The sequence below is a fragment of the Centroberyx affinis genome, unplaced genomic scaffold (genome assembly GCF_046629955.1).
Source record: "Centroberyx affinis isolate AG114_WGS23_722 - 3 ecotype Tasmania unplaced genomic scaffold, CSIRO-AGI_Caff_v1 ptg000893l_1, whole genome shotgun sequence".
Taxonomy (NCBI): domain Eukaryota; kingdom Metazoa; phylum Chordata; class Actinopteri; order Beryciformes; family Berycidae; genus Centroberyx; species Centroberyx affinis.
Window position 1 is genome coordinate 130,455 of NW_027279481.1, and position 23,687 is coordinate 154,141.

At 44.9% G+C, this 23,687-nt stretch overlaps 1 protein-coding gene across 1 annotated transcript in view; it reads right to left on the reverse strand.

The window, feature by feature from the left end:
- The window catches only part of ncanb (neurocan b), a 132,834-nt gene extending 112,039 nt beyond the window's left edge, over window positions 1–20,795 (reverse strand). The window contains exons 1-2 of the mRNA XM_071521499.1: window positions 20,661–20,795; window positions 15,404–15,537 (exon numbers count right to left, since the gene is read on the reverse strand). Coding sequence (XP_071377600.1) covers window positions 15,404–15,537; window positions 20,661–20,795 — 269 coding nt within the window. The remainder of the gene's footprint in view (window positions 1–15,403; window positions 15,538–20,660) is intronic.
- Window positions 20,796–23,687: the final 2,892 nt, after the last annotated feature.

Here is a 23,687-nt window from a genome sequence, read left to right on the forward strand (position 1 = left end):
ACACATGCTATAGGACCAGGCGATATCTTGCTTATTCATGATGGCATAAAGATATTTGACGTTATTTCGTTTTCTATTACGCATTACGCTTCATGGAAATAAGAACTCTCTAGGATGCCATTTAGTTGACATAGGCTTTTCTCCATTCAGGTTGTTAACTCTTTATACAGCGCTGCAAAAGTAGACAAAACTGGGGGAATAGATCTGTACAAAAAGAAGCGTTTCATATTTTATGGTGCCATGTATTTACAAAACTGAATAAATTATCACTGATGGCACTATTGTAAAAATGCACATCTTTGGATGGATCCACACCGGCATACCTTCAAGTATGACATTTTGCCTAGTCCTACTGTAACTATCTCTCCTTCATTCTGGCTGTTCTTTCTCCAAACGTGAGCATCTCTCTTTTATCCTCATTCTCTGTCTCTCTCTCTCTCTCTCTCTCTGTCTGTCAGTTTCCTCCCCTGTTTCTCCCTCTCTGTGGGGTCTCTGATGAGTGTCTTGGCAGAAGCAGACCCTGTGAAGGTCTCACTCCAGGAGCCTGTCAAAACTTCCCTCATTGGTCACACACACACACACACACACACACACACACACACACACACAAACACACATGCAGAGACTCACCAGTAACCATCCACAAGCCCCCTATAGCTTCATATTCAGCAGGATAAGTCAGAATGGGCACTGAGTCACGTGTACACACACATGCACATACACACATACACAGGTGCACACACATGCACACACACACACACACACACACACACACACACACACACACACACACACACACACACATAAGCTAGCACTCTCTGGAAGGAGATCAACATGCAATGTCACCTACTATCTATTCACAACACTACAGCAATTCAACAAATCTATTATACTTAACTGCATGGTAAATCAATATGTATTTTCTTAATCTGAGTACTTGGTGAGTATAATTATAAATTTTGAGGCACTGTCAACCTCTCTCTTTTTTTTCCCTTGTGACTCACAGCAGGCCTGCAGGTGTCAGGTCTTGGTTCCAACTCAACACTTAATGACTAAATTGGAGCAATTAATTACCCTGATTGGTGATGTTAACCTCCACCTCTTCTACCTGGAGGCCTGGCGGTGCAAACTGGTCGATCCATACTGTAGCCTTATACCCCACTCGCTATTTATCCTCTGTACTGCAGTGGTCCTTGAAACACCGCTTATTCAGACTTATTGAGAAACACACTGGATCACCCCAAAGGAAACAGAGTATTGTTTTTTCTCCTCCTCAGAGATAAAGGGAGAGAGAGAGAGAGAAAGAGAGAGAGAGAGAGAGAGAGAGAGAGAGAGAGAGAGAGAGAGAGAGATGCAGAGAGAGAGAGAATGTACTAAAACAAGCTTCAGGATAAAGCTCAGGAGTGAAGATGTGAACATGGCATTGAGATAGAGATAAAACTATGAAACATGATTGCATGACTGCACAAAACCATGAATCAACCATGAATTGTTGGCAAAACACAAATTCCAGCTCCCCTCCCCTCTCCTCTCCTCTCTGCTTCTACTCTTCACAACTCCAACTCTACTCCCTGACCTCTCTTGCCTCATTTCCCTTCATCTCTCATGCACCTGCAGCAGTTTGTCAGACTGCTTTGGCTAATTACACATCCCATCACAACCACACAGCCAAAGGCTCTCAGCTGTCCTCATGCGTTACAACTGTGGTGGGACTTAATAGGCATGATCTGCGATTATGACAGGAAGTCATGCATCGAATAATAGATCCCACTACAATAGTGGCGGGAACTTCAAGGCGGAGTCTGTAATTACCTCCAGGAAAAACAATCTGCAACGATTCATTTTTCATAAGCAGTGATGGGTTAAATATTGGGGCAATATTTGTGAATGTGTCTTTATTGGTATGGCCTGCTCTCTCCCTGGACTCATACCTGGTTACCTGCCTCAGCTCATCCAGCCCTGATGGACGTTGTCTGTCAGTGCAGCCAACTGTTCCAGCTATTGCCAGCCACCCCCCCCTCCCCTCCCCTCCCCAGCCAAACCCCCCCTACCCCGCACCCCACTCCTGTCTGCCAACCCAGAGACAAGTTAGATTTTAACGGATGCTTCACACATGCTCAATTAATTCCTAATAATGTTTTCTTTTCCCATCTTTTCCCACTGCTCTGAGACCCCATTTACACGTGGCATTTCAGAGTGTCTTCAGTGATTGAATAGCAATCAGATAGCACTCCGATCGCACTCATCCACATCAAAATCCAGGTGTGAATGCACCCAAGCTGCAATGGGGACGGAATAAATAAAGCCACATACGTAATCTCTATACTTCTCCCAAAATGTTGCGGAGAGTGACATAACGTGCAGTTTTGTTGTGATCTGAGTGGAGCTGAGGAAGCAAACACCGTCAAGGCCACAGGCAAAAACCTCTACCATCGGTGGGATGTGGATGAGACTCAGGACTGGAGTATAAATTAAACCAGATGTTTAATGTCATTGTGGATGGAATTGCATATTGAGGGGGGAAAGCGCAGGGGGAGGGCAAACATGTGGATACAATCTGGACACAAGTCACATGAAATGCCAGGTGTAAACGAGGTCTGAGAGCACTGATCCGTCTGTTAAGGGAACAAAGGCAGGACGGAGAGAGGGAGGGAAGGAGAGAAATAAAGCCTATGGAGTGAGGCAGTGGAAGACAAAATAGGAGAGAAAGGAAAGACTTACCAGCCTGTGGAGCAGGTAATTCATCCCTGAGAGCAGTTCAAGCCCAGCACCCTCTTCAGACTACTTACCCACACAATAACTACAAGAGTAAGTCTCAGGATCCAGCTCAAGACATGCCGTAATAGCATAACAGTTGGACTCTCTTAATCTTGCTAAACACATTTCCTAAAACACATTACCACAAACAAGCTGAAGTTGAGAGAGCGCTCAAAGTTCTTACTCAATTTGCATTTTGAGTCAAGAGGCTGGGAAAACAAAAGGCGAGATATAAAGCCGTTTGTGGAGAGAGAGAGAGAGAGAGAGAGAGAGAACTTTGGAGCAAAGTCATTGGAGAGCCTCTGGAAACTCATGCTTAAAAGACAGGGAAATAGACTGAGAGAGAAAGAGAGAGAGAAAGAGAGAGAGAGAGAGAGAGAGAGAGAGAGAGAGAGAGAGAGAGGCTAAGAAGGGGAACAGCAGACCTGAAGACCACAGGGGTCCCATGTTATCTTTATGAGCAACTAACATGCTCATTATTTATGAATAATGTGGCTATCGGACAGGCATAGTATAATTTATGGCACAGAGAATGTAAGCCCAGGCTGCTTGCACATAATTAGTCACAGTGGAAGCTAACTGCAACCCAAGGCTGGATCTGGACCAGGAGAGATTTAAATGTAACCTGAGGAAATATATCAACTCAGCTGATATGGATTTGAGTCTTAGGTCATAAACAGCAAACGCGTCCGGTGTGGCCGTTGAGTGAGCGAAGCCACAGAGGGCACCGAAGCATGATGGGTCCTATAAAGACTAACCAGGCTTCATTATTCTCCAGCCCCAAGCTAATCAAACCTGAGAGCCTGACCACAAGCTCGACCAGAATGACTCAATCCAAAGACTCGGTGATGAGGCGGTGTGTCTTTGTTGTTTTACCAGACGCATTCAGCTACGCCGTTGTTCCCGTACTCCGCCTCCCCTCTGAGAGAGGAGGCGTCGGAGAAGGTAATTTAACTCATCAAACAATGTTTACTGAGAGAGGAAAAACAAACACCTGGCGCTAATTCAAAACGCTCTTCCGCGCGGAGGCTGAGAGGAGCGACGGGAGGCCGGGAGCTTTGTTTGGTAAACTATCAGCGGGAAGGTTTAATTGAAAGGAACGGAAGAGGGAGGGGATAGATGGAGGGGTGGATGGATGGATGAGTGGAGGGTTGATGTTGCAAGAAGAAGAATGCAAGACATCTGTTTATGGAGTGAAGTTTTGACAGAGGATGGATTGAGAGTTGGCACAGAAGAGAGAAAGATCCTTTGCATTCCTCTAAGTAAGAAGCAATGTGGGTTCTTCGTAGGTATATGCAGGCTATATCTATCTATATAGACTGTTCAGGGTAAGTGTTCAGGCTAACTCAAAAAATGAAAACCACATTGTATTTAGAGCTGAACAATTAATCAGAAAAAAATAGAAATCGCAATATGAACTTCTGCAATTTCCAAATCGCAATTAATTTCTTAAGAGAGAGTTTCGTCCAAACTGGATTTCTGAACAAGGTGTTTCAGAGCTGCAGGTAAACTTTGGTCCATGAATCAAAACCTTTCATCATACCCTAACTCAGTAAATCCTGCACACTGACATCTAGATTTTCTTTTAACAAAACCACTTTTCTTTAAATAATTTTAAAGTTCTAAAAAATTTATGACAAGAAAAACTTGTGCTGATATGAATCGCAGTTTGAATCACAATTGCAATATTCTGTCAAATAATCGCAATTAGATTTTTTTGTAAATACAGTTTCAGCCAAAATTGTATTCCATCTCATCATTATTCAGAAAATAAAGATGGCAGTGTATTGGATTTCTCAGACAGCTCCTTCTGTCTCTCTCTCCTTCTCGGGTCTCCCTCTTCCTCTCCCGTCTCTCCATTTGACCGCCTAGCCCCCTACGTCAGCCCTATTTAAGGAGCAGAACAGTGAGCAGCATCATCAGAGCAACAGACGCCTTTTCCCGGAGAACCCGGCCCCGCTGACCTTCTGAAAGGTACCGCTCTGCCAAAGAAAAGCAAACACCTCATTTATCTGGCCGGCAATGCAAAGAGCAGATCCCACAGGGGGTCCGGGGAGCTGGCAGTCGGATCCGCGGCTGTGACAAGATGAGCAGCCGGAGCTCCTGGCATTAGGCAAGGCTGGACATGCAGCGCTGCTGGATGGCACGCAGACAGACAGTTTAAACAAAGCTCAGCTCAGCCACAAAAATAGCCAGGCCAGGACACACACACAACAAAGAGCACACCAGGTTACACCGGGACAGGATCCATCTAACATCACCACTTACTGTTGCCATTTATAAATTGCACATTCAGACCCAAATTAGAGGCTCGAGGATTCATTACAGCCCCCATTTTAAGACTCTCGCACTAAAAGAAAAGTGTTATTAATCCTGAACAGCTTCTTTGATAGCAGTGGCAGTGTGGTCGAGGGAGAGAGAGCAGCCAATTAAGACTGTTTGTATTAATACATAGGAAATGACAAACGGCGTGATTGCGGCGGCGGCGTCTGGCGATGGGTTGTTGAAGACGCTGTCCTGTCTGGTATCCTGATTAGGAATAAACAGTGCAATCAAGCAGCGTGATTGCGAGATCGGCCTCTTAAATGATGCACCCAAGTTCCATTCTGACCTTGATGCCTCGCTTTCAGACCGAAGCGAAGCGAGAGGAAGAGAGACGGGATGAGGGAGAGAGGGAGGGAAGGGTGGAATAGCAGATGAGAAGAAGAGGGAGGAATAAATGGGTGCTTTCCTCCTGTCAAGTTGCTAATTAATGATGTTTGAAACACAGCAAATGCACGCAAACCCACACGCACACACACAGATGCCTACACACACACACACACACACACATACTGAGTTCAATGAAGAGATCTCTCGCAATGACCCACTGAAAGTCCAGCAAATCTACCATGGCCACTTTTCCCACTCCTAAATCCACTCCAAATTGCACTCCTGCTACCTCAGCACTCAATGCATGTGTGTGTGCGCAAACTCGGTGTGTACGCGCATCTATAGGCTCCATAGCTCCACTCTTAACTCCGCAGCAGTGGAGTGGAGGTGGTCTAAAGCAACGTTTTCCTAATAAATCACAAGGGAGCTTTTAGAATCAGTGTGCAGTGCAGCGGGGAGTATTTCTTTCTCCATTCCCTCGGAGAAAACCTGAAGCACACACGGCTTGACTCCTAATGGCCCGACGGTAAATCACATCACGCACCGTAGAGCTGACTCGCTATTTGGAACATCTCGCAATTCTCACATGCTCATCATGCGCTACCACAGCAAGACAAACACACACGCATGTGCACGCAGTTGCACACACACACACACACACGCATACACAAACTCACAGACTACCCACCGGGATGAGTGCTAAAGCACCGCTCCACAGCTTCAGACAGCTCTGACCCTTTCACAAGGCTGTGGAAGGCAGGTAATGGCTGCTGCTAACATCCTTCCTCCACTGTTCAGCTTGGCGGTTTGACGTGGAGGAGAGGAGAGGAGAGGAGAGGAGAGGAGAGAGGATAAGGGAGGAAAGAGGAGAGGAGCGGGAGAGGAGAGGAGAGGAACACAGGAAAGAGGAGAAGGGAGGAAGGAGGAGAGGAGTGGGAGAGGAGCGGAGAAGGGAGGAAGGAGGAGAGGAGCGGGAGAGGAGAGGAGAAGGAGAGGAGAGGAGAGGAGAGGAGAGGAGAGGAGAGGAGAAGAGGAGAGGAGAGGAGAGGAGAGGAGATGAGATCAGAGGAGAGGAGAGCCTCAGCTGTACAGTGCCTGGCTGATTCCCTCTGTCAAAACAATGAAGGTCACGCTAAGATGAGGCCCAATTAGGACGTGGCCTCAGACGCCTATGGTGCCCCTGGCTGGTTAGAGGAACGTGTGTCTGTGTGTGGGTGTGTGTGTGTTTTATGTGGGTGCGTGTGTGTAATTGGGTGGTTGGGAGATCTTCGTGTATGTGCTCACATACATGTATGTGGCTGTGATATGTGCGTGACAAAATTAGGTGAGTAACAGAGAGAGAGAGAGAGAGAGAGAGCGGAGGTGTCACAGCGTACATTAAAGGAAAGAAAGGACATCGGCAGAGGAAAACAAGGAGGAGTTTCAGCACAATTATGCCTTCAGAACTGCAGCCGACTACAGAAACAAGCCTCTCTGCTCTCTCATCTAAGCCGATGGGACACTAATGTAACGGCTGGTCAGAGCAAGTAAACACTGATAAGAAGACTCAGAGTAAAACGCTGATTATTTATTAACATAGGCACACACATACAGAGAGAGAGAGGGAGAAAGAGAGGACGAGAGAGAGAGAGAGAGAGAGAGAGAGAGAGAGAGAGAGAGAGACCATGCAGCTCCATGCAGCTCCATGCAGCTCCAGTAACTCCTGCACAGTGACAGGCGGTGGCCGGTGATCCACAGCTCAGCCAATAGTCCGGAGCAGAGGAGCATCCATCACAGAGAGCACGCTCCAATCAATCTGAGCACAGGGATGGACACTCGGGATAGCCTTGCAATGCTCTCACAGGACTCTATCACACACATGCACACACACACACACACACACACACACACACATACAGACAGAACACACCAAGTCACAGAAATTCACAGAGACTGCAAGCGGCCCGGCAACAGTTCTGTGAGCAGCTGCCAAATGTATCAAAGGGGTCCTGGGGCAAAACGGAGGGCTCCAGCACTATTGACCGAGGGTAATTAGTGGGACAGACAGAGAGAGAGAGACAGACAGACAGACAGAGAGACAGCGAGAGACAGACAGACAGACAGAAAACTTCTTTAATTACAGCTGAGGGCAAAAGGCCAGACAAACTGGAAGGGGAAAGGAGGGAACGGGGAAATATTTCATTGCAGAACACACCCACACTATCAAAGGGTAGAAGGAAGAGATATGGATGCAGGGACCCCCCTCCAAGATGAAAGCAGATGCGTGTATGTGACAGATTCATACACACAGACACAAAGGCACACACACAGACACGCGCACACACACACACACATACATACACACACACACACACACACAGCAGGCGGTTTCCATCACGGACACTGTCGATTAATGCCGTCCTTGCCTGACTCATGATTGAGGGGATTGAAACAACTTCTCTCCTATTTTTTGCAATTTCTATATTTTTCTCTATTTATTCCGCAGTGTGACAGTTAATTACAGAAAGTGACTGGTTACCACCCCAACGGTTCATTTAAAACGTGGCGGAGCAGAATTGAAAAGCTGGTCTAACCACAGAGGAAAATTTGTCTGCTGAGGTTCTGCATAAAGCCACAAAATGGTAATTGTGTGACTGCATTAAATTTGGTGAGAGGTAAATGTATCAACTGGAAGAATTGCGTGGAACTATGACCATAAAAGGCAAACTCCTTATTCAAATGTGCTATTGGCTGGCTGGGTTATTGACTTGTTGTTTCTGCTCTCGATTTGTAAAGCAGCGAACAAATGTCTTTTGATTTGTGCCAGTTTGTTCTCTGTTGACAAGACACAGTAAAAGCAATTTGAAAGGAAATTACATTTTCAACATGCAATTTTCTTGTGAACAATGTGAGAACCATTGGCAAAATAAATACTCTCCCTCCTCGGTTTCCCATTTGGGGAACAAAGTTGGCTCCTTAACAAACTAAGCCCCACATTAAGCAGCCCTTAAGTAAAAGGTAAAACTCATAAGCTCTGCTCTCTTGCTCGCTCACACACACACACACACACACACACATACACACCTCAGCATCCGCCGGCCCTCTTTTCTCACCTTTCAGCACACTCCACTTCTATCATTGACTCTAATGCCTCAGAGCTTTGAAGACAGCACGCTTCATAGCTCCATGTAAAAACCACTCTGGTGGAGCATTGGCAATCTCATTACCCACCACAGAACCACTGGCAACTCCACTGGCAGGACATCTGACCCGCTCTAAACCCTACAAATTGAGAGAATTCTATATTAAAATCAATCGGATGGACTTTTTCATTCACCACCCAGAGCTGGTGCAGACAGGGTGAAGGGAAATATCGGCAGTCAAAGAAATCGAGAGAGAGTTTCAGACAGAAGATAGACTGAAAAATAAACAGACGATAGACAGACAGACAGACAGACAGACAGACAGACAGACAGACAGACAGACAGACAGACAGACAGACAGACAGACAGATAGATAGATAGATAGATAGATAGATAGTCATGGCAGGGAATGTCAAGGCTTGTGCAGGCAACAGGATGAACACTGTCCAGATGAAGCTAGCTTTCACCTCGGCCTTTTCACCCTCTCTCTAAGCTGTCCTGGCTCATTCTGTTCAGCTCAGCACATTTCTGGATCCCACTGACCCGTCCGCCCACATGCTTACACACACAACAGTGCACACCCACACACAATCACACACACACACACGGTCAAACCTCTGAAGGAGAAGATTTGCTGATATCTGTCAGGTAGCTAAACCTACACAGCCGACAAATCCAGCAGTCACCTAAAGGCTGAGTTTGAGCACAATAGACTAAATCCACCTGGTGAGGGCTGCAGGTCAGCCAGCTGCCACTGCACAATCTGTCTGCTTCTCTGTCTATCTGTGTCTGTATCTCCAGCTGTCTCTCATCTGTCTGAATCTCCATCAACCCCTCTTTTATCCAAAGTGCTTCACAGGCCCGTGAGTGCATGCAATTCTTTTTTTATTTAGCGTCGGTGGCCCCAGCAGAAATCAAACCGCTAACCCTATAGCAATATTAACGCCATGCTCGTCCCTTGAGCCACACGGGCCATGTTTCTCTCACATCTGCCTGCTTGTCCGTCTATTTATCTCTGTCTCTGTGTGTCTATATCTGCCTGCATCTGTCTTTGTCTCCTTCCCTACATCTGTCTCTCATCTGTCTATGTTGGTCTCTCTGACCTGCACTTGCCATGCCTTTTGATGAAGCTTAAATTTGGTCTTGTAAATTTTATGATTATAACGGAGAGCAAACATCAAGCAAAAATCATCAGAAATGTATTGGTGATGCATATTATAAATAAGTCACATCAGGGGAGCATTTAGGGCCAATATTCCCTCTAAGTTGCGTGTGTCAGCTTTTAATTTATTCCATTAACCATCATCATCATTGCTCCACTTGTCCCCAGAAATGTAGTCCATATACGTAAAGTTTGGATGTTTTGCCGGCAAATTAGAAGCAGACTTTGCCATACATTAAGCTTTAGTGAACTGACGCCCCTGGTCTATGCCCTTCTCAGTCTTGTCGATTTCTGTGTTTCTATCTGTCTCAATCTGTCTCTGTGTCTGTTTCACTGTAGGCGTCTGTCTTTATCTGTGCCTTACACCGTGTGTAGCAGCTCGATCTGAAAACAAAAAACAGAGTGATGTGAAGACATTAAAAGGCCGTATTACCACAACAATAAAAAAAAACCTTGGAGAAAAAATATGATTTGGAGCTCTGCGCCTACAGTCACACAGACGGGAGGATTACAGAAAGCTGTTTTTTTTTTTCCTGGGTTGGTTCGGAATATTTAAGTGAATTGAATTTCTTCATAACAACAAGAAACACCAACAACAAACCTTTTGAAGCCACAATATTTAAAAGCAACTATTCACTAAGGCATCCCACACATAATGCTCTGGTATCTTTTCAAAGTGTTCAGCATTCAACATTTGTTTGACTAACACAAAGGAGGGAAAGTCTCATTGTGTCTTATTTTGTGTGACTGAAAATTAATAACTCACATTAATAGCAGCAAAAGTCAGATAATGCACTCACACACATGCACGCACGCACACACGCACACAAATGGCATGCACCAACTGCATAGACACAAAGCCATCATATAAAAATGGAAAGTCATCATGGATCAGCCCGACCTGGGTGGAAAGGGATTTGAATGAAATTAATTACACTACTTTCCTATTCTCTCCCATAAATCCCTGTGATTGGTCTCAGCAACCCCAGAGCTAGATCTCTGATTAGTGAGGAGAGCTCAATAAGTATCACACTGATGCCTCTGCTTCATAAATAGCCCTGCTCTGTGGAATCCAGGCAGGCGGGCTTAGGGAGAGGAAGACAGACAGAAATCATTATCAGTAACAAGGGCCCTCCTTCACTGGCGTATGTTTCTCTTCCTGCATCCACTTATGTCTCGCTTTCCTCTTGCTGTAGTGTCTGTTTTTTTCCTCTGGAAATACACCATCGGATCCTGAGATTCCTTTTGTACTTCTACAAATTAAAATCAAACGCTTGCTCACACACTCGCGTCTCCTTTGGGAACGCCAGCACTATAGAGGGGAAAACATTGGCCATCTGTAGGCCTCTCAAGTACCCTGTTTACCAGCTCATCAGTGTCTGTCAGATACAGCCTGCACCGCGATGATGCCATCATCACACACTTGACGTCTTTTAGTCATGCGTCTTTCAGTCATCCACTGTATGTGTGTGTGTGTGTGAAAGAGAGGGGGAGAGAGCATGAGTGTGAACATTTTGTCTTGTGCCCTGCCTAATTTATCTATACCAGGAAAGACACTGGAGACACAAAAGGCTGTGCTGCAGGAGGCTGGAGCTGTCCGGTGCTGAAACCACACTGAGAAGACGCCGCATTAGAGTCCACAGGGACCCTTTCTCTGTCTGAGGATTAACTCAAACAGATAGGAAACCACTGGCATAATGGTGAAATAAACAGCTAGCTGGTATTTGCTTCTCCTCCGGGGTGTTTTAGTAAGTGAATGACGGAGCAGCAATCCAATTCAGACCTGCTGGCACGCCACCTGAGCCGGAACAAAGGAAGCATCGCACCCAACTGGTCAGACAAAGAAAAGAACAGCCAAGGAAAGGAAATCTAACCCCCCCTCCCTCCAATTATTGGAAGATACTCAATTGTGCCCCTGTCATTAATTCAGCAGACAAAAACTGTTACCAGATGTCATTATTTATTTATAGTATTTAATAGGCAAAATGCTTGCTTTGAATAATACATTCAGTGGGAGTGGGGTGCAGAGGGGGGCTCTTTGATGAATATGCAAGAGCTGTGTCTGGGGGGATTCTGGTAAACTATCTTTCTTTCTGCCTGCCTGCCTCCTGGGCTTTGTCTGCTCTGCCAGTGGCCGTGATGGCACAGCTGTGCCGCTCATTAGCTTGGCGCTAGGCGTAGTGGCTAGTTCAATGTGGCTAATGTCAGAATATTGTTATTAGCCAAAGCAAAGGTAGCAGCGGTCCACTGAGGCTCTGCTCTGTCTGCTCTGCTGTGCCAGGTTGGAGGAGTCAAAGGAAACTGAGGTTCTCCTGAGCTGTCAATCAAGCAGACTGACATCCTCTAGCGGGCGGAGGTGCAGCCTTCATTAAGCTCAAACAACCCTCTGATTGTGGCAATAGAGGCGCCAGGTGGATAGAAGCCAAAAAAAAAAATCAACTCTGGTCATATGTGCAAGCACATCCACATGGGCACACACATACACACCCACACACACACACACACACACACATTCACATTCTCACACATGCACACAGACAAACATGAATTTGCACACATGCTCTTGATCATTCATACAAACAGAATTGAATATGTGTGTAGGCTGCTGTGAGTGTTTGCACTGTTTAATTGGATCAGGGTTCTCTAAGTCTGTAAATTAGTCTCTCTCTGCAGGAGGCTTCCAGCATCACTCCTACCCCGCTACCACCATAGCCAAATAAGCAGCATCAATTTGTAACATGTACCGTGGGACTACAGCCCTCTGCTTTCAGTTAAAACAAAAACATCTCAATAATAGATATCTCTTTTTCCACTGGAGAAGTATGTCTACACAGCAATATGGGATTAGAGCTAGCTATTAGCCACAGTGGGATCCTAACTGAATCATAGTGGTAGTCCTCTTCCAACTATAGGCCAAGTTGTAGCTAGAGGCCGTCATCAGTCAGGCAGCCACAAGCCCAGAGATCCTCAGTTCTGATACCATGCATGGCTGCTCTTTCTTGTTTCATCCTGTGCCAGGGTGGTTTTGTTTGTTTAAAACACAGTAGCAGGTTCATTGTAGGAATATGAATGTCTTACATGAGCGAAATCTACTTAAAAATTCACAGTTTTCCATTCATTGGTTTGGACACTACTCAAGTGCAAAATTGAATTCTTGCCCGTTCACGTCTTCCGCTACAAGTGTCAGCACTAAGCTGCGGGCATCCAGGCAGAAAGACATATTATTGAAATATGTGACAATTCAGCCTCATGCAAAAAGCAGATAATGCTGTGAAATTTCCCCAGTCTGTTACCTCCCTCCCTCGCTCTCTCCCTCCCTCCCTCCCTCTCTGTCTGTCTCGCTCTCTCTCTTGAGGTGTGATGACAACATTTCTGAGCTGCTTTTGGCCTCGGCCGCAGTTGGCGTGGAGCCGCTGAGGAGCAGTGAGGCTCCCTCTGAAGGGATATTGTTCCTCCATTGTAATGCCTCATCACAGAGAAAATATGGCAATACCACAGAAAGGAACACCTCTACTGAAAACAATGGTGTTAACAGGATAGCCTGCGAACTACAGAGATAGTGAGCCCAAAGTGAGCAAGAGAGTGGCAGAAAAAGACAGAGAGAAGGAACAATGGAAGGAGACAAAAAGAAAGATCAAGACCTACTGAGACAAAAAACGCAAGAGGCAGAAAGAACCAAAAAGAGAAAGAAAGATTCAAAGAGGAGTGAAAATGCAGAGCCAGAACCTCTCCTTTAACATAACAAAGCTGATCTGCTCAGTAGAAACCTCTCCAGCTTCCACAGGTGCCAGGAATCTCTGATCATCCCCAAACACAGTTCAGGAACTGGCAGCAGAGGCGACCACTGGACACACACACAGAAACACACACACACAAGTATTATACACGCACAAACAGTGCCTTATACATGGCTGCTCAACCGGTGAGGAGGCTACATCTCATCTACAGTCAGAGAATGAATAATGAAGCTGCGTGTTTTTTGATCTCGGCGGTGTCGCTCTGCATCAGCTGGGAAAGAGCGGCTCGCTGCTCCTGATCCATCAGCCGGCCTGTCTCTGGGTATTGGCTTGGCCACACATACTAAGGTGGATATACACACTCACAGGTGGGCAGAGCCGTTTCTGCCAATGCCAAGGCCGAAACATAAGCTCACACATGTGTGAAGAGAGAAGGGAGGGAGGGGTGTAATATCAGAGAGAAGGAGAGAGAGAGAGAGAAGGATGGGAGGATTCAGGCTCTACATCTGCTCAGGCAAGCTTCTCAGTAAGCTTATAGCTAGGTATGTGTGTGTGTGTGTGCGTGTATGTGTGTGTGTGTGCACATGTATGTATGTATGTGTGTGTGCAAATCCCAGAGACATGAAGTGAGAGCGAGAGTCAGACAGACAGAAACTTCCCCTAGCAAACTGCTTGTGTGAATCTCTGCTAAATTTCCCCGGGGTTCCTGAGCAACTCCCCTCCTATTCTCACTGCCACTCTCTATCTGACACACTGCCACACTATCTTAAAAAGAAGACAAACAGAAAAAAAGCAATGTTGTTGTTTTTTTCCCACCCCCAACATCATCCCTCATTGTCAGATAGCCCATTAAAGGCATGTTGCGGTGCACTACCATGGCAGCAGTAACCCAGCCATGCTCAGACATTCACCGCTTTCATCAGTTTGTAGCCTAGAGGAGTTGTTGTGCGACAGCAAAGTTTCCTCGAACAGAAATGATCTAGAGACCCGTTTGACGAAGTAAGTGCCATCCAAGATAATGTCTCAGGTTCCCCTGTATGGCTTACTGACAGCACTGACAGCACTGGCTGCGCTGCCTATCGACTTTCACCCATCCAACAGCTCCCTCTATCCCTATCTCCGCTACCTGAAGGCTCGCAGAGGGAAAGACTAAGGCGAGATTGTCGTCTTTTTTTTTTACGCCAAGAGACGGAATGACGGTTGTTCAGATTGAAATCCTGCGGCAGCCCTGTCATGCTCCATGTCTTTTTAATTAGCTCAACATAAGCAGCTTTAAAAAGAGCCGGCAAGAGAAGTAATGGCACTCTTCTTGGCACTGACTGCTGCATTTGTAACTCGTTAATATGTTAACAGATATAGGACCCTTGCAATACCACTACTTATTGTTACTATCAATTCAGTCAGACAGACAAATGACACACAAAGGGCTACAGCATGGTAACAGCAGTCTCATATACAATAGTAACTTATAAGAGCATGTTTGCAATCGAAATCTATCCTTATTTGCTAAAGTCAAGTGATAAGATGCATAGGACAACAAGGAAAAATATACATGATAAATATATATGGCTAAGCAAAGGTCTCAAGTGAAATTTAAATAAATCCCCAAAACAGAAAAACAGTTCATTTTACTGAAAATACTGATCAGCTACAGGCTATTACCAGAAAAATCTAAAGTATTTTTTTCTATAAAATTAAAGTTTCATCCTCTCACAATAGCCTATAAGCAGTTTTTGCATAATAACGGCTCTATTTCTGATCAAATCAATCCTAGATCTGTCTTTGTCTTTGAACTACACTGATAGGCTAATCTCCAGTTCATCACCGAATGTGGTGAACAAGCTGAACATCCTTTTCTCTTGTGTAGGACCTGGAAGTAAAAAAAAAAAAAGACTCTAAAACGACTTTATCTGTCAATTCGATGTCAAATGCCCCACAGAAGCCATAAACCAACTAAAACAACTCGTGTTCACCTTTCGGAGGAGGTGAGGTCCAGTCCACAGGAACGTAAAGCGATGCTGCAGCCGTACTGGAGAGTCGGTCCGATCCGGTGCAGGTGGTAGCGCCACAGCCAGGGAGTTGAACCATCCAACGACGCGTAAAACCTCTGCAAGTGTGGATGAAAACGAGCCAATTGCGGGTTTTGGGGGTCGGGGGAGGCGTGAACAACCAAAAGCACAGTATCGTTTGCCTGTAATAAGTCTCTGTCTCAAGCAGTGCCCGCGTCCTCCAGAGACGAGCCGAGGCAGCAGCCGAGAAGTGGATGAGCGCCAGAGTGATGCTCACCTCTCCAGCAGCGGAGCGCTACTGAACAAAAGAGCGCTCCGCAGGCTCTCTATTCAAATAGCATGAGAGAGAGAGAGAGAGAGAGAGTGAGAGTGAGGTGGGGGGTGGGGGTGAGGAGCCGGGCCGCGGGGAGAGAAACGGGGAACTGTCGTCAATACGCTAAAACACCGAGGTTTACGTGCAGCCCGAAGCCCCTGCGTCTAAAATCATTCCATATCAAAACTTCGAAACCCGCTAATATGGGTTAAATTTATGGGGACACGTGCAGCAAGAGCTGGCGATATGTTATTGTTTGGTCAGTGTGGTAAAATTATTAGATGTAGGTCACCAAACGCACACAGTTATTGGCCCTGAATCCCCTGATGTAATTTATTTTTTTTGAGGGAGGCAGGGAGGAAGGCAGACGGTTTGGTTGGAAACATTTTGGCACCTCTGCCCTGCTCCTGTATAGACCCTATAATCCCGTTTAGCTTTTCTCTGAGCGGTGTAATTAATAGCCTGAGGGATAGAATTACCTTGTTTGGCAGACTAGCAAAGACCTCGACCTGAGATTTAGATGCAGTGGGTTAGCTTATCAAATTAGATTAATGCATAAATTCTCTTGGATTTAGTTGGCAGGCTTATAGCGTTACAGGCTGGCTATCATTTCACCTGGATATGGCTATATGCAGTAAGGCCTGCTTTTCATCCACTGTTTGTAGGCCTTGACGAGAGTGAAGTCTAGGCATAATGGCAATTAACTGAAAGATCGGAATTATTATCGCAATAAAGGGCACAAACTTGCAGATGGGTGTCAGTAGTGTTTTCAGTCAATAGAGTTTGCAGAAGTGGTGCTGCTGGATATTCATAGCGCGACCCTCCGCTTTGCTGCACAAAGAATAATGATCCCCCCAGAGACGCCGTGCTGCCGTGCGGGGGAGATTAACGCTATGTTCAGAGTAGTATAATTTAAGCATGGCTTGAGCTGCTTGCATTATTATTATTTTTTTTTGTCAGTTTAACAAAAAACTATTTTCTATAGGCACAGTGTATTTTGACTTTATATCAGCTGTACTCGTTTGAAATTCTTGCAGATATTGTAATGAACAGCACTGCAAAAAATCATTTTCCTACGTGGAGAGCGGGCCACAATAGGCTTAATTTACCGGTCTCACTGCACCGCGCCGCCTCGCAGGTCCTGTCCGGGAGCTGTCCGCGGTGCTGGAGCGGTACAGCAGGCAGAGCGCTGATGCGCCTTTTAGCAACATTTTTCTTATAGCCGACTTTGCACACAGTAAACACTCATATACTCACAATCTCACACGCGCGCACACTGAGGAAACAGTCTGCCAACCAAACCATGCTGTACGCTACAGTACAGCTGTACAGCAGGCACATACAGTACCCAAGTTCTTGAATACTAGTTGATTTAAATTATGATGAAACCTTAATGATCCCCGCGGGGAAATGATTTGAAAAGAGGCCTATACAAATGAGCACTTAAATCTGCTGAGTTTTCACACAATTCATTGATGACATAATTGCGGTGCCTGCATCAATGGGAACAGTCAAAGTCCTCATTACGTTCAAAGCCATAACATGTAATAGTCCCATTTACATTGAAACTAACGTCAGCGTCTGTCTGAGTGCTCAGACTGTCTTTAAAATAGCGCAGCGAGACGAAGCCAGGCAGCCTCTCCAGTGGCTTTGAACACCAAAAGGACTCCAGAGCCACAAGCCCTAAGCCTGTGCTTATCAGATCACTTCACACAGGCACTTCAAAACGGCAAGGCCTTTTGATCACGAGGATGATGATGATGATGATGATGATGATGATGGAGATGAAGACTAGTTAGACACTGGTTTCTCTCTCTCTCTCTCTCTCTCTCTCTCTCTCTCTCTCTCTCTCTCTCTCTCTCTCTCTCTCTTGTTACCTTTCCGTTTCCCATAATGACTCTGAGGCAATCAAACTACAAACAAGAGAGTCAACAAAGAAACAGCTTATATCGATCTCGGGGCTTTATAGCCAAGGGTAAATGTGTTTATCTAGCGTAGCCACTACATTATACTAGGGCTAAATACATATTTGATGTTGTGGCTACAGCTATAAGCAACTCAGTGCAAGGAAGCATCCTCTGGCTACAGTTGATTATATTTTGTTAATACCTTAATTAGGCAAACCACAAGGGAAATTAATCCCCAGAGAGTTGGCTTTTTAAAACACCATCCAGCCACCCCTGAAACCCAAAGGAATAATTAGACAGTGCAGAGGAATGTGTTTGTCCCTGAGAGGATTTTGGAATAAAGTTTACCCCCACCTCCTCCTTTGACACAGTATAAAGAAGAATTAGGAGGCTGTGCTTTTGTCGGCACAAAGGCCTTATTCTGAAGGCATAACAATCATGCAGCCTAAGTCGGCTTCCATGACAACAATAACTGCATTTCACATCACCAAAACTCACTGAAGCAATTGCAAATTATGTGGCCGAGCATCTCAATCGCACAGGAACAAAGTAAACAAGCCGATCCACAACAACGCCGTAACATCCATTTATGTTGAACATGGCAAGACAGATTTGTATTGACAGCCTCTTGTTTTGTGTCTGAGTGTGTTGATATGAACGAAAAGGTCAGCAGACGTACGGACGCCCCGCCAGAACTCTGCTGCTCAAGCTTTATATTCACTTTTATTTTCTCCTCTGAAATGATCCATGTTCCCCTGTGCAGACTATCAAACCCAACAAACTGTGTTAAAGCTTCAAAACTGTGCAGACTGAGCTCTAATCCAGAATAAAATATGACCCAGTGATTAAGCGTCATCTAATAAAGAATTACTTGAAAGCACAGATGACTGCATTTGGCAACTATAAAATAAGATGAATCAAAGACTTTCATTATAGCATTTAGCTTTCACGTCTCTCTGTTTTTCTTGTCTTTTATTCAACTTCATAATGACCCTGTGGCATTTAAATTACAATTACATTTCTCTACAATACCCAAAGGTATTGTTTCGTTGAGTTTTAATTTTGAAAGCAGAATGCAAAAACATGATCAGATGCAGGGAAGCAGGCACTTCCCTGTTCCCAATAGATCTTTTTCATAAACATGGCCAAGAAGCCAACTTTCTGTCACCTCCGACTCTGTCTGTGATCACAAATTGTGTGTTTCAATATAGCATGTAACACAATACAAGGGTTTCCATTAGCATATCTTTATGTTTCTGTTGTCAGACGACTACACAACTATAAAAAAAGTGATTTGATCAACGGTCAAAAAATGCAAACATAAAGATATGTCAATGACAACACCTATATTGTGTTATACGCTATATTGAAACACAAAATGAGTGATCACAGAGTCAAAGAAAGAGTCAAAGACAGAAAGTTGGCTTCTTAACATTGCTGGCAATGGTGAGAGCCGACCTATGATGGCAATCTTTTTCAAGGTATGAAGGTATTCTCACCAGTGGCCTTAATTTAAAATGCCTGTTAAAATAAAAAAAAAATATGAAGCTGTACTGATAGAGTCATATCAATACGTAGTGAGGCTATGGAGCAACAAAAATACAGTTGATTGTAACAGCACTATGAAATCTGTATCTATGTAACTAAATGAAAGAATGTGTGTGTGTGTGTGTGTGTAAGAGAAAGGGGTAAAAAGGGGTAAAAAGAGACCTGATCCTGACTGCGTTCAAAACATTTGGCCTTAATCAATTTACCCATCGCCACAGTCAATAAAGGCTAGACAGAGTGTAGCCATCTGAAGATGATACAAACTACACACACCACTATTTGTTACATCTATTGTCATATTGTCTAGAGTACTGTGACACCCCTTGCACACCTTACTATTGGTTGCTTATAATGGTAGTGATGTAGGACTTTATAAACTTGTTCTACTGTTGCACTCATAAGTTTCTCTGGATAAACGTGCCAACTCATTCCCAAAAAAGGTATATGGAACTGCAATCAGAAACAAGAAAACTATCTCACACTTAAAAATAAAGCAAGAGAGACAGGGAGCACATATGGGAATCATTAATATATATGGAAAGCCACTGTATATACCTGGGTCTTTTATCATCGGTCGCAGAGAGGAGAGGGGAAAGGGAAATATGACATGAGAAGATGAGGGGAAGTGAGAAAGTGCCAAAGTAGAGACATAAAGACACCGTGAAACAGTAATCTCAGTTTAGTTCCTCTGATAAAAAAAAAAGCTATGTGTGGGAGGGGATGATGAAATTAAATGTGACTGTAGTCAAAAAGATTATCACAATACTTGCGGTAACACGCTAGGATCTTTGGGACTTTTTTTGAATTTACAAACATACTAATCTGTGGTGATGATGAACTAACAGAACATTGTGTGCACGTTACCGTGGAAACCCCAAGTCCAATACAGCGAGCTTGCTAAAAGATGTCGATCCAATCAAAAAGAGCAAGGTCGGCACAGTAAAGAATAACATAGTTCATTATAGCTACTGCTATGTTACCCATCCAAGTGTAGGTTGAATAAGCTCCACCTCACTGAGCCTTTACGTGAACAAAGAAAAAGGATTTCAGAGTTTTGCACCAAAATAGCAGTAGGTCTAATTTATGATTTTGTGTAGGCGTATTTTTTGTGAAATTTATGGCATTTATCAGTTTCCCAGAGAACCTAATGGTTAGCAACAGTCTTGAACAACTTGCAACTCAGGAGGAAGTATGAAAAGTAGTGCTGGATTGAGGTTTGAAGCAGTGTGTGTGTGTATTTGATAAAGGGGGAAAAGACAAAGAATGACCCCCATGACACACACATATCCCACATATGTGTGTGTCACGGGGGTCATTCTTGGCGCTGATCCAGACTCCGCAGCTCATTGACCCAGAAAGGACTGACACAAGCACTAAAAGGCAATCAACAAACCGCACTTGGTCATTCGCCATCACTGAGAATGGCTCCCTGCGTGAAGCGGGGTTAAATTACCAAATGGTGGAAACGAGAGAACAGGATGGGGGCGGCGGGGACGGAGCGAGGAGCTGAGGGAGAGGAGGAGGGAGGGGAGGCAGACAAAGCGTGGGCGATGACGTCGGTGGGGATCGTCTGGCCGGTGACAGGCATTGTGGGAGCACCGGGGGGGGGCTGTGAAGCGCCACAGAAAAGAGAAGAGTCAGCAGACCAGAGAGGCTGTAAATGAGGGGGTAATGAAGCCGCGCAGGTGGGGGCAGGTGATCCATAATGAATGAAGGTGATGAGGGGAGGAGACAAGGGGCCCCTGGTTGGGCTTTGCTTGGTCTATAATAAACACAGGACCAATCAGAGAGTCTCTGGCTCAGAGTCAGTGGACAGGCAGAGAGGCGGAGATGGTTTTGTTTGATGTTTAATGATGTTCCTAGCCGGGGTAAGTGGATCTGCCTGATGGGAAGCCATTACTGGTCCTCTGGATCAGAACTTAGGGCAGGCAAAGTGTTGCTGTCGCCTAAATTCATGGACTTTTAAACAGATCGCTCCAAACGAAGCATTCACTTAGTCTGACAAGGAAGTCAATTTTAGAAGCAGCGAGCGAAGAAGGAAACACCAAACAAAGCACTTAAGGGGGAGGTGTCCAGGACTCAGCCGGTCAGTCAATCAGTTGGTCTCACAAGTATTGCTGCATTAGTATTACATTGCATTTAACTACCAGCAAAGTATGCTTTACAAAAAAGCATAAAAACAAGGAACACTGAAATATTTAAAAACAAGATAAAAACATCTACAGTCAATACACTCAGTTTAATCTCAGGCCCTGAGAGTAAACTCTAAATAAAAATACTAATTTGTACAACCAGAATGATAAACAACCAGTACTGGCCTTGTACATATCTGTGGAACGAATCAAAACAGACAAATACTGCAAAATGGAACAGGCTTTTTGTTTCCACACTATCTTCTGACAAATCAAAAGCCAGCAATTTAGTAGATAATGGAAATTTCATGTTTTGGGGTATTCAGAGAGTAGACTTGCCAGAATTGTTCTTATGGCACACAAACAGTAACACGTGTTTTCTTCATTTTGAGGGCATTATTTTGGAACCATCCGTTGGATGGGTTTCTTTCTCTCCAGAAACGATGACAGTTCTCCCCCTTCTGTCTTGTCGGCTGACAGATGGAATGTGTGATCAAAGAAATCACACCCTGTGCATAAATAATCACAGTATATTCAGTTGTGGCTGCCTTGAAACTGACATTTTGTCTGTGTCATTGGAAAAGAAACTCAAGGATGAGACAACATGCAAATTCTCTCCTTATTTTGCCTTAACTACAGGCCAATCCTCTGCCCTCGTCAAAGCAGCGACACGCTAATGAGGCTTACAAGAGCATGATATCAAAAGAGGGATGCCACACTGACGGTGTTCCCACTGGGTCAAAAAGATTAAGAATATATTCCCTACAAAAAGTCTTTTAAGCCGTTCTCCAGGCTATCTAAAAGTGATGTAGCTGGGTGCTTGGACTAAAACGACCTGTCCACTCTGGCCAACACTGCCAGATAGAGGAGCTATAATTGACACACCTCTGCCCGTTGCTGCAGTGAAAACTCAATTGCAAACAATAGCCATGGGCAGCGACAATGTCAGGATCAAAGACGGTGTCCTTGGGCCAGGTTGTATTACAAAGTAGAGAAGGGGATGCTTAGCTTCACCAGCCCCGTCAGCATTGACACTGGAGACCCAGAGGGAAGATGTTGTCACAACTCAGCTACACAAGAGGGGGAAGAGAGAGAGGGAGAGAGAGAGAAAGAAAGAGAGAGAGAGAGACAGAGAGAGACAGAGAGAGAGAGGGAGAGAGACAGAGAGAGGAAGCGAGACAGAGAGAGGGAGAGTGAGAGAGAGAAAGAAAGAGAGGGAGAGAGGGAGAGAAAGGGTTTGAGACAGAGAGAGAGAGGGAGAGAGAGACAGAGAGAGAGAGGGAGCGAGGGAGAGAGAGGGAGAGAGAGCAACAGAGAGAGAGAAAAGGAAAAGACAGAATATTATTTTGATACAATACATTTGATTGTGAGAGAGTTCGTTCCTCTCCTGAGAATAGAACAGCCTTGTGCCGTTTCGTTCCTCCGCACCTCTACAGCCTGTGCTGCCATCTCTCCTTTTAAAAGGTGTGTTTAAAGGTAACTGTTACACAAACATCCTCCTGGGAGAGGGAGTCATCTCCTGCACCCTGCACAGCCTTGAAATACACGGGTATTGAGTGTTACAGTATACCATAAAGAGGATGGTTCAGTGAAAAGCCGGCTGTAGAGGCATCTGTCACGGTTTAGAGGGCCGGGGAAGGATGTTCACCAATCTCTTAATGGTTATGAATTCAGGAAGAGTGATAGACAGTAGTGGGGTCCAGAATGCCAACAGCTCTCACTTATTTGGGTTAAGTCTATTGCCCAAATTGAAAGTTTAAAACATGTACTACCACTGGGCACTTTCTGGCAGTTGGCTGCACTCAAAGGAAGCAGATTATGGCTGGAAGTGATTGCAAAGTAACAGTTGTTGTCATGGAAGTCAACTTCACTGATTAGTTAATGGCACTGTGACTAATTACTCTCAGCACTGTGCATGCCTGAGGTACTTCAAAGCCATTACACGTTTACTGTATAGATTTATCCCATCACCAACAACAAAAAATTTAAATAAGCAGAAATCCTCTCTCTCCATTGAAACAATGCTCCGCCGAGCCATCCTGAAAACAGTGAGAGAGAGAAACAGCGTAATGTTAACATCATGTCTTTTAATGAAGCCCACTTTTCTCTCTGCAGCCAGTCAACAGCACTCCTTCAGCCCCATTATAAATCAACATAATGAGGCATAAATCAGCATTAATCAGCATATGGGTTAGGGGCACACAGTGAGATACATAATGGAACATAACGTATATGCTCCATTATCGACTCACACTGAGCAGCAGCAATCACCACCTCATCTCTCCCTCTCTTAGCCAGCTCATCATTATTGGCAATCAACTGTACTGTGTGACTTCTATAAATGCCAA